The sequence below is a fragment of the Coturnix japonica genome, chromosome 7, assembly GCF_001577835.2.
Source record: "Coturnix japonica isolate 7356 chromosome 7, Coturnix japonica 2.1, whole genome shotgun sequence".
NCBI classification, from domain to species: Eukaryota; Metazoa; Chordata; class Aves; order Galliformes; family Phasianidae; genus Coturnix; species Coturnix japonica.
Window position 1 is genome coordinate 27,805,581 of NC_029522.1, and position 10,555 is coordinate 27,816,135.

At 39.8% G+C, this 10,555-nt stretch overlaps 1 protein-coding gene and 1 long non-coding RNA gene across 19 annotated transcripts in view; one reads left to right on the top strand and one right to left on the bottom strand.

Annotated features, from left to right (window-relative positions):
* The window catches only part of R3HDM1 (R3H domain containing 1), a 64,334-nt gene extending 58,561 nt beyond the window's left edge, over positions 1–5,773 (top strand). For 17 of the 18 annotated variants that reach the window (XM_015868859.2, XM_015868857.2, XM_015868856.2 and 14 more), the window contains 5 exons: positions 1,147–1,316; positions 1,515–1,665; positions 2,774–2,856; positions 3,524–3,608; positions 3,912–5,773. In XM_015868859.2, coding sequence (XP_015724345.1) covers positions 1,147–1,316; positions 1,515–1,665; positions 2,774–2,856; positions 3,524–3,608; positions 3,912–4,279 — 857 coding nt within the window. In that variant the 3' untranslated portion in view covers positions 4,280–5,773. The remainder of the gene's footprint in view (positions 1–1,146; positions 1,317–1,514; positions 1,666–2,773; positions 2,857–3,523; positions 3,609–3,911) is intronic. The other variant, XM_015868862.2, reaches the window with a different exon arrangement.
* The window catches only part of LOC107316882, a 44,861-nt gene extending 34,377 nt beyond the window's left edge, over positions 1–10,484 (bottom strand). Inside the window, exons 1-2 of the long non-coding RNA XR_001556626.2 lie at positions 10,115–10,484; positions 9,868–10,033 (exon numbers count right to left, since the gene is read on the bottom strand). This is a non-coding gene — a long non-coding RNA (uncharacterized LOC107316882). The remainder of the gene's footprint in view (positions 1–9,867; positions 10,034–10,114) is intronic.
* Between the last annotated feature and the right edge of the window lie 71 nt (positions 10,485–10,555).

Genomic DNA, 10,555 nt, shown 5'->3' on the forward strand with positions numbered 1-10,555 from the left:
ATACCCTCCACTAAAGTTGGCAGGGTAATCTGATGAGTACATTTCAATCTGTAGCACGTAGGTAGAACTTTGTGCCGTTTTAAAAAGTTGGGAAGGAATCATAGATGTAAAAGCATTGCTATTATCACATTGCTTTGATAAAAATCAATACAGTAAATATTAGCAAGGCTAATACAGTTGTAAGATTAAGAGCTTGTTACTCTACATTGTATGGTCTGTGTTTCCAAGGAATCGGATTGGATTCTTTTTGGAATGCAGGGGTAGTGGTAGCGAGTACAGTAGCCCATTTTGAGAAGATATAAGAGCAATGCATTTTGTAATCTGATTCACGTTTCCTAACTGATGGTTCGATGTACGTAATGAATTGAAAAGATTGTGGACTCACTGTTTGAAGGTGGATAATTAAATGGTGTTCAAACAGTGTGTTTTAAGCATGGTTTTTGAGAAATTACATAAACAGAACGTGGAAGGAAGAAGGAAATGGCAAACAACAATTTTCAAGTAAATAGGACATCATAGATGACCTGGGACAGGGGGAGAACAATCTCTTAGAAAAACTCTCATCACAAGTCTTTGCACAAAACCACATGGAGCAGCGTTGGCTGTTTGGCTGTTCTCCCATAACTGGGATTTCTGCAGCTACCACAGCTGCTAAGTGGTATTGGCAAAGGGTGGAACAAACTACATTCCCTACTCAGAAAAGCAGTCCCAGACTTGTAGGATCAGTTATAAAATGTGTGAGTGAATAAAATGTTGATTGGGACTAAAGACCGATTCCAGATCTTTCTAATGTATGGCACCATATCAAAGGGAACATTACTCTGACAGTAAATGCAGAATACTTGCAACTATTGTTAAATTGAATTTCTTTTTTAAAAATATTCCCAATAATGAGTTTCAGTGGCTGTTTATCTTCTATGGCTCTAGGAAACCTCCTCTCAAGCTAATCTAGTGTGGATTTATTTCATAGTGGAAATACAATTGTACAGAATATCCTGTCCTAGTTTTCTAGAAATGAGAAGCTTGTTTAGCAGGATGTCGTTAGCGTTGTTTCCTTTATTTTTATTAATTCGTGTCTTTTCTAATAAAGTTAAAACTGAAATTGATGATAACTAACTGTATCCTACGCAATTTCTTGCCATGTAGCAGTAGCAGCACCACCGGGTGGAGGAGTAGTAATGATGCAGCTAAATATACCTAACAACCCCCAGCCTCGGAACCATTCACCTCCACAGTGGAAACAGAATAAATATTACTGTGATCATCAAAGGGGGCAGAAGTCCACAGAACTTAGCACTTTAGACGGTGCTGCACAGGTATGAGGTTACTGTTTTATTTTCTAGCATGACTTATTTGCATAAGTTGTTTTTGTTTTGTTTTGTTTTGTTTTTCCCCAAAAGTTCTTTTTTGGAATCAAATCTGTTCTGATGGTACTTAATAGTACTTTTGCTTCCAGTGCTGGCATGCTTGTTTACCTGGATACCTTTTCAAATACACATTTGTTGTTTATCCAGTTGCAGCATAGTCCTCAACTAGGTAGTCCTGTCACCTCGCCTGCCCAATCACCAGCACCAGCTCAGCTGTCAAACCTCAAGAACATCCGTCCCTCGTTAACATCTCTTTCTATTGTGCCCCAGTTTTCTAGACCTTTCATCCCTGGACAAGGTACAGTTCTGGATAACTAAAATGTGTGTGTGTGTGTGTTGGTTTGTTGTTGTTTTTCTTTTTATGTGTCTTAAAAGACATAAAAGATTTTCTTGACAAACTGTGGCTCATTTTAGTAGTAATCTTGCTGAAGGAAGATCAACAAAGCCATCCACTAGCTCATCTTAATGCATGTTATGGTTGTGATATTATCTTTTGGGGACAAGGGTATAAACTGGAATTTTAAGGTGAATGTTCTGCCCAGACCCTTTCCTTCATTGAGAAATGCATTGAATCAAACCACTGCTAAGTGTGAATTCTTGATTCCTTTTAGAAAAAAACTGGTATGGTAGCAGGAAAAAGTATTTTAGAATAAATTCATTCCTCTTCTGCCATGTTATCAGGAGGAAAAAAAACCACAGAAAATAGGGAATTTTCAGTATGATGTGAAGTTTTGGAAACAAACAAGAAGTCCTTTGTTAGTGAGCAAAGATGTCCTGGTGTGTCATTCCAAAACTGAAAATCAATGGTCTATTTTGTAGAAAAATTACATTAGTAAAGCAAGACTTAGGGAAAAGTGCTGCTGTCTTCCTTACTGGTACAAGAAACTTTATTTTCTTTTGTTTGTCTTTGTCCTGTCTGCTGCACCACCTTTACATCATTGCTTGGTATTTCAGCATTGTAAAAATTCCAAGTTTTTCCAGTTGCAAAATATGTCTCGAGTTTTTTAATCTTCTGTGGCTGTTAAAAAGAATTCTGTTTGGTAGTCAACAAATAGGAATATGAAGGCGTACCTGGCATTCACCAGGGATACAACTGTGGAAATGGTTAAATTGTACACCAAGATGTCCTTTATTACGGCTCCTCTCAGGTGACACCACAGTGAATAATATTAGTGTGTTTTTCAGCATAACTCTTAAATGCAAGAAAGCCTCGAGCTTGTATGTTTCCACCCTGTGGTCAGCATGTGACTTCATCACACTAAATCTTATTTTCCCAGCTTAGCCAAATACACAGCGTTGTGCATACTCATTCTGTTTTCTCTTATATAAGATACACACAAAACCTCTGAATTCTGTTACTATATTTTGGGGGCAGGGGAACCCTTCTAATTACCTTTCTCTTTAAGGAGATGCCAGATACCCATTGCTTGGCCAGCCCCTGCAATACAATCCACCATCTTTATTACGTGGACAAGTAGCAAGCCAACAGGTACTAAAGGGAACACTGACCTGGCAACACAGAAGAAAGCAATTTAGGACTGCAATTATAATAACCAATGAATAGGAACTTACATTATTGCATTAGAAAAGTAATTGATGGGAAAGCACTTGCTTTCTAATAACTGTTTTATTCTCTTTTGATACTTCTGGTGTTCTTATGGTAGAAGTAATGAGAAGCATTATTCTAAAATGTAACTTGTTTTTTGAACTGAAACTTCAACCTGTGAAAGAAGGTGCAAGGCACAGTGTAGAATGCGGATTCTCCTGGAAGCAGTCAGAAGTTCTAAAAATGAGTTCTAAAAAAGTTTGCTTAAAGGGACTTTTTTTTTAAAAAAAAGGAAATACAGATATTCCTAAGCAAAAAGTGGGTTTGTTTCTTAAAAGAAAAGAAAATATTAAGTGTTGGCAAAACCGTATTTACTGCTTGGGAGAAACTTAAACCCTCCGACCCTACCTTGTTCAGTTCTACCAGAGATCAGCCAGATGTGATGGGTTTGGGGGGAGGTGGTTTATTCTTTTCTGATAAGCTTTAAGGTGATTTTTTTCATCATTCCCTTCTTTTCTTCTGAAGTCAAGGATTTACAGTGAGGTAACGTAGAACTTTTAAGATATGATGCCTTGTCATTAAAATACATCATTTATATCCATCTCTCTAGTGTCAGCCTGGAAACAGGCATGGAAACAGGGGAAAGAAACCAGCAAAGAAGGCTGCTTCAGCAGATCTCGGTGCAGGAGAACCAGGTATAAAACGTAGCCAGGTGATGTATAAGAGCAAAGCAAGTCAGACGGTACAGTCAGTTCATGAATCTACTGCAAAATTCAGCATTGATTCCCTGCCTTGCTCTCTTAAGGAGCCTATTTCTAATCTCAGCTCTTATTTGCACGCTTGCAGCTGTAAGCAGTGCTATGTGTGAAAGAAGCATTGCCCTCTACCAGCAACAGAATGCCTTTGTAGTAGCCTGTAACATCAGCCAACTGGAGATACTGTTTGATGCATCTTTAAGTATAACAACAAATTTTGATTCGATGTTTTTCTTGTTTCAGCTGTGGGAAAAGTTCTAGAAATAACTGAACTGCCAGAAGGTATAACTCGAATGGAAGCAGAAAAACTATTTGGAGAACTTTTAAAAGTCGGTGCCAAGATCCGGTGGCTGAGGGATTCACAGTGTCTACAAACACAGCAGCAGCACCACCGGCGTTACTGTGGCAGCGGAGACAGTAATGTGAACACTGAGCCATGCAAAGCTACTGACTTGGCCTCCACTTACACAGTTCTAGCTATGTTCCCTACAATGTCGGCTGCTCAGAACGCATTGAAGAAACAAAGTAGTACCTCAGTTAACAAGTTCAGGCTGAGAACAAGCAAGAAGCACTACGACTTTCATATCCTGGAAAGGGCTAGTTCTCAGTAGCAGTCACATTGGTGGACACTCAGCCTTTACTACTTCCATGTCCTCCTCTCCTTGATCAGCTTCATGTTGCAGGGTTTCTGTTCTTCTCACAGAGATTCCTGGGATGTTTTGTCATAAGTGACATTAGCCATTGAAGAATAACCCAGTGATCCAGCACGATGAAAAAGTTAATTCCAGACCAGAGCAAGAAATCATCCTTGAGAAAGGCAGCTTTCTATACGGAATGCCATTGAAATGCCCCCTACTTTTATAATAGTTTTGTTTTATATTTTTGACTTCTTGTATCAGATCCAAAGTTCTATTGTATAGCAAACATTCATAAAAGCCCACATTCAGATTTGTATTTTATAATCCCTGTTCACTGCCAGCACACAGCTGTCCATTCCAAAGCAGGATCCTGAGGAATTATGCTCATTTTCTAGTGAACTGCCCCAAATATTCAGATTGACCTGTTCCCTGTCACTTGCATTTCTTTTGTTTTTTTAAGGAAAGAAATATATAATTTTAGTAACTAGTTAATTCCTTAGATGGTTGCTTTCTTTTGAGATTCATTCAAGCGATGTCAAAAGAAATTACAAGTTCATTGTACCCTTGAAGGATTCGCTTTGATCCAATGAGTTGAATAAGTACTTATAGGGGAATATGAATAGATTACAAAGAACGTTCACTGAATCACATTTTAATATTTCTTTTTAGCAAAAAGGTGAAGAAACTAAAATGTATCTTCACAAGTAACAAAATGTTTGCACTTTAATTGTGTTCCCACCAGTATGAATCTCTTTTCTTTTCACTCTAAGATAATTGTGTTTGATAAGAGCTGGAAACCTTTTTAATGGTTTAAGTTTTCATCATTTGCAGATACTCACTGGACATCAAAAGACTCATTGCACATAAAGATGAAACAAACGTTTTTTCAATTTGTGTAATTTGCAAGGCTGTACAATGTGTGCTGACGCCTTTTTCAGTTCAAGAAAATAAATGTTTACAAACACAAACTTTTTCGGTGCACTTGTTTCAAGTTCTAGGAGCCTTCTGAGACCTGGATGAACACACCGATGGTTTGGATCCCTTCGAATGTGAGAAAATAACTTGAAAATAACTGCTACTGTAATTTTTTTTTTTAACCACCATCTCTCTTCCTCTTCATAAAGCAAGATTTTTTATTTACAACATCTCCATCTTTTTTTTTTTTTAAGCATTTCCCCCATACAAGTGAAAACAGAATAAATCAGAGACTATAAGGGCTGTCCCTGTTTCGTTGTTTTTTGGTTTTAACATAGGTGCTGACTTGCCGTGTAGGCAAATAACAACCTGTTTCCTTCCCTTAAGGCCACAGCTTTGTAAAACATGCATATTTAATTTCTCTAAGTGGAAATTTAAGGTAAATGTTACATTTAAAAACATTTTACTGTGGTTAAGTAAAGAATTTTGGTGCCTAATTTCTTCCTCATTTTAAAACTTCTGCCACTGAACAACTAAACATCAATGTGTGAAGCAGCAAGAGCTGTCCTCTGTGTGGTTCATTTTTAAATCATTTGTGTGATTATTCATGCAGGAAAAACGTGGTCTGTCTGGGGATGAGATAGGCTAATGAATTAAGCGTGTGGAACCTGGTTCTGACAAAGGCTGTAATGACACGTATTCACATGGCTGAAAGTAAATGTCCCCTCTGGATATTTCCTACAGCAGAAGGAAAATGTTGGACTTTAAGCCCGCAGCCAAAATACACATCTACTTAACAGTAGGATCACTTTGCTCAAAGGATGATGCTTCTTGGCATTCAAGTACATCTGCTGCTAGCTGAATTAACAGTCATACCTGAGAGGATATCTGTTTTCATCCTGAGGTGGAATTGCTGTAGATTACCACACCCACGACCAAAGAAAATCTAACCCCAGGTTATCTAAGTTACAATATTCCACTCCTGAACAGCACAGATGATAATGTGACCGATGCACAAGCTGCATCACTGCTTCTTGCCAATAAGCAGAACTAGCTCAATATTATGGTTTTAATCCTATACGGCAGAAGTTGATAATTACAGGTGCTGCAACTCGGAGAGGCAGTTGCTGCCTCTGGATAAAAAAAATTGTAGGACATGATTTTTCACTGATGCAGAAGATGAGTAAATAACCGAGTTAGTGTCCATTCTGAATGACCAAAGCACAGTACTAAGCATAACACCCAATATAACTGTTCCAGAGCAGTTAATAGTGTATACTAACCCAGAATATGACTCTTCCCTACTACTACTGCAGACAGGTCACCCTTTCTGAGCACTTCTGTTGAGCAGGGGCAGTTAACATGTTTTGCCTGGATAGGCTGATATGTGTCTCACTGATCATAATGAACAGGGCTCTGTAAGTATCAAAGTGCCCATTTTAGACTTCAAAGTTTAAAAAATACTTCTACTTTACAGTGATCTGTTCATTGCACATTTTGTGCCACTTTGTACTGTCCCTATGAGGGTTCATCAGACGTTAGCCTTCAAACTTCAAGTAAGATAAGACCAGCTGTACTTCCCTGACTTCTCTATCCCTTTTGGTTCCTTAAAAGGCACAACTCGGGTCTGTGTACAAAGACCCTGCAATTAGATTTATTTCACAGAATAGAAATGGTATGGAAAACCAGTTTTCTGAAGTGTTCTCACCAACCTGGAACTCATTTATTTGAGCTTCCTGCCATGGGAGCCATTTTTAAAGTAAATAATGACAAAAGGGAATAAGTAAAGACACAAATTATATTGCAGTGATCTAATACGTTTCATTTGGCTGGGAGCATGTTGTAACTGCTAAAGCTGAGGAAACAGCATTCAAGAATAACTAGAAAACCCAGGTGAATCTATTATCTACTCCACCCAAGGCTACTACTTGAGTTCAATTTTTAATGAATGCAGTCATATTACTGTACAAAATGCATCCCTGAACTGTGAACACATTCACTGTTGTGATTGTACACTGAAAACAACTGTTCAGAATGAAGAAAACAAACAAGCCCCATCCCTGGGGAGCACTGAAAAACCCACGGGCACGTGCCTGGATTCAGGTAAACATAACAGCACACCTGAGAATCTGCTCCCAGCCTCCACCCAGCTGCCGAGCCATTGGCATAGAGTGAAATGTCAGCAATCTTTCTTGCATCTTCCTGAGACTCCTCCCTAAACAAATTGAACCTATTTTAATCTCAAATCCTTTTCTTGCATTCACACAGACCTCAAAGATTATCTCAATAGTGGAACATTACAAGGAAAAAACTGAACACTGTGGTGCACTTGCTATTGAGGTCTATAGTACTGTAACCATCCCTAACATCACTGGACCTTGGCAGGCTGAAGTTGTAAATTGTTTCAAGATCCAGATGAGGATGGTGGTACATAGATGGGAGTTTTGTTTTGTCACAGCATGAGAAGAATTGCTTAGCTGAGTGAATCAAATAAGGTACTATGACACACAACATGTATTGCACAGTAAGACCAGTTTTGCTGTCATTCCTACCCAGTGACACAAGCCATTTTGTTCTCAAGGTGGAATAAAGTTTTATTCTCGTGTTTACACACTTATTTGTGCCTTAAAACTTCACATTTGACATATGCTAGTTTAAGTTAATCTGATAGTAGGTTGTTTGGATATCAAAAAGAGAATTAAAATTGCAACTACTGTTTGTAAAGATCTGCTTTAGCTGCATGATGAGCTCTTTTTCTCTAGAAAAATTGGTGCTGGTTGTAATTTCCCATATTTAGCCCTGAGGCAAAGAATATGAATAAGAATATGAAGCTCTGGAGAAAACTGATCAAACCACCTCTAAATAAAATGTCAGGAAAAATGACAGTTCAGACAGGACTGACTTCAGTCCCCTTGGTGTTTCTACAGCCCAGGTTCACATGAATATTGATGTGCTGCCTCTACTCAAATTCCTGATCCCTCACTTTGGGTATTTTTGGCTACTGATGTCAATAAATATACATTTAATCAGTGCACAACATTAATGTGACTTCATTTTAGAAGTCTTAACTCTTATATGTAAAACAGAACCCTTAAAAGGACTTAATTTCCAAAACCTTCGAAAAGTGATGTCTCTTTAGGTGCTTTTATTTGAAAATTAAGAGGAAAGCCATGATTCACACCTGGAAGTTTTAGATGTGAGGTTCAGTGTAAATGAAGTTGTCTCTTGGCTAACTTGAAAATGATGCAGTCATGTTTGAAACATGTGAGAACCTCCCCTTAGTTCAGTGACTGCCTCGTATGTTTAGGCTCTTAGGGCTGGACTTTGGACTGACTATCTGATGGGCCCTGTTTAACGAGGCTTATTTTTTTATCCTGCTTGTAACTACTTCTTTGCAATGTTTGCCGCTGTCCAAGTTTGTCAGGTGGAAGTGGATGAAGAAGCATTAAAATTTGGTACAGGACACAAACACATGAACACCTGCTGTTCTATTTTGTCAGTCTTACCAGTAAAGCACAGAGCAGTCATTCTGTGGGATGCAAGCAACTGCAATGAATTGTTTCTGCACTTCTGAAGAGAAATTTGATGTCAAACAGACAAACGCTGTAAACCAAAGAGCCACATAGGAAAACCTGTACGTTGCTGATTGTCATTTGCTTTAAAAACTGCCATCGGGTATAGAAATAAACTGTGCTACTGTGTATGATGCTCACCAGTGAAGTTGATTCTTAATTCAGTTCCCATGCCCCAGATGACTGAGAATCTGAATGAGACCTTATAAGGACTGATGGTGACATATCACACTGAGAGCAGTGGAAATTCTGAGGCACAGAAATGCTACAAGGTGGCCATGGAACCTACCGACTTCAACCCAAAGTGATCTGCTACACTTGATTTCCTAACTTAAAGAAACTATATTAAAAAAGAAACAAAACTGCAATATTGCATTACGTCAAACTCAATTTACAGAACTTGAACTGGGGACATTTTGCTTCTTCCTAACACCTACCTTGGAACTCTTCCCTGCAGTTGTGATAAGATCAGTTGGAGAGACTGGCACACATCACAGCCTTGTTGTTTGTACAGTGTCCAAATTAGTTACTGTAAGAAACAGCACTAGGATAGTGCTAGGATAGGCTACAGCACTGATTTACAGATGCTAGGAAACACACCAGAGCTTGGCTCTATGTTAATTTAAATCCTTTTTAACTGGTTTGAACTGATACTTTGATTTGTTAATGGACCACTGATTAGCATCCAGTAACAGTGCAATTAAAAGAAATCCACTCATGGAAATATTTTCCTTTACAATCCAAGAGAATTTTGGGTTGTTTTTTTTGAGGGGGGAAGGTGTGAATCACCAATGTCCTAAAATGTAAACAGCTTTTTTGCATTACTTCAAATACTGATTGCCAAATTCAATTTTGCATATTTATCTGATACCAGCTCACATTTCCACAGGAGTGACAGATGGAATTTCAATCAAATTTGGCTCTGTATGTTCTCAGAAGCAGCAAATGCTCTGGAGGTGGGCTGTAAAGCTTCCTTGCACCTTACACAACATTGCAAATATAAGCAACTTGGGAAGCCGGCTGGGCATGAGAGAACCCTTTAGAATCTTTTCAAAGCAAAGCTCTGGAAGGTACCTTAATCCATGTGCAGCTCTCTGCCCTCCGTGTTCTTCACTGTGCAACCAGCCCAGCCTGATCCCTGTCCTGCACTACAACGCTCCGTGTATTTGCAGCTTTTCAGGGCTATGAGCTGTGGTTAACGGCAGCCACTGAGGCGATCAACTGCAGCAGCTCCTTGACCCTACGGTTAGACGGTGAAATGTGTTAAACTGTAGCTACATGAGAATGTAACAAAAACAATTCCTCTTGATGTCACCCTTACCAGCTGTACACACACAGCGCAGCTCTCACAGGTCGGACACCATGTGCCCTTCCCTTGGCCTGCTCCAACATTTTCTCTCGTTGTGGTGGTGCAGGCCTTGCAGCAGCGCTGCTCCTCACAGCAAACCGCGCTCGGTTCCTTCCCACACACCGAGCACCGCTTTCTGTCAGTTCCACACACACACTTGGCTTTCCCGGGTGAGCCGCACAGCCACACACCACATATGCACAGGCCTCTTTTTCCTCGCCACAGAGTAGCGATGTTTCACAACAGCCTCGAAGCCGGGTCGGAGCGCTGCAAACCGCTCAGAGGCAACGCACGAAGCGCCCAACATGGCACCCAACATGGCGCCCATCGCCCCGCAGCCTGAGGCGAATCTGCCGCCATCGAGCGCGCGACCGCGGGCGGGCACCAATCAGAAGGCGGGGCCGGGCCCACGGC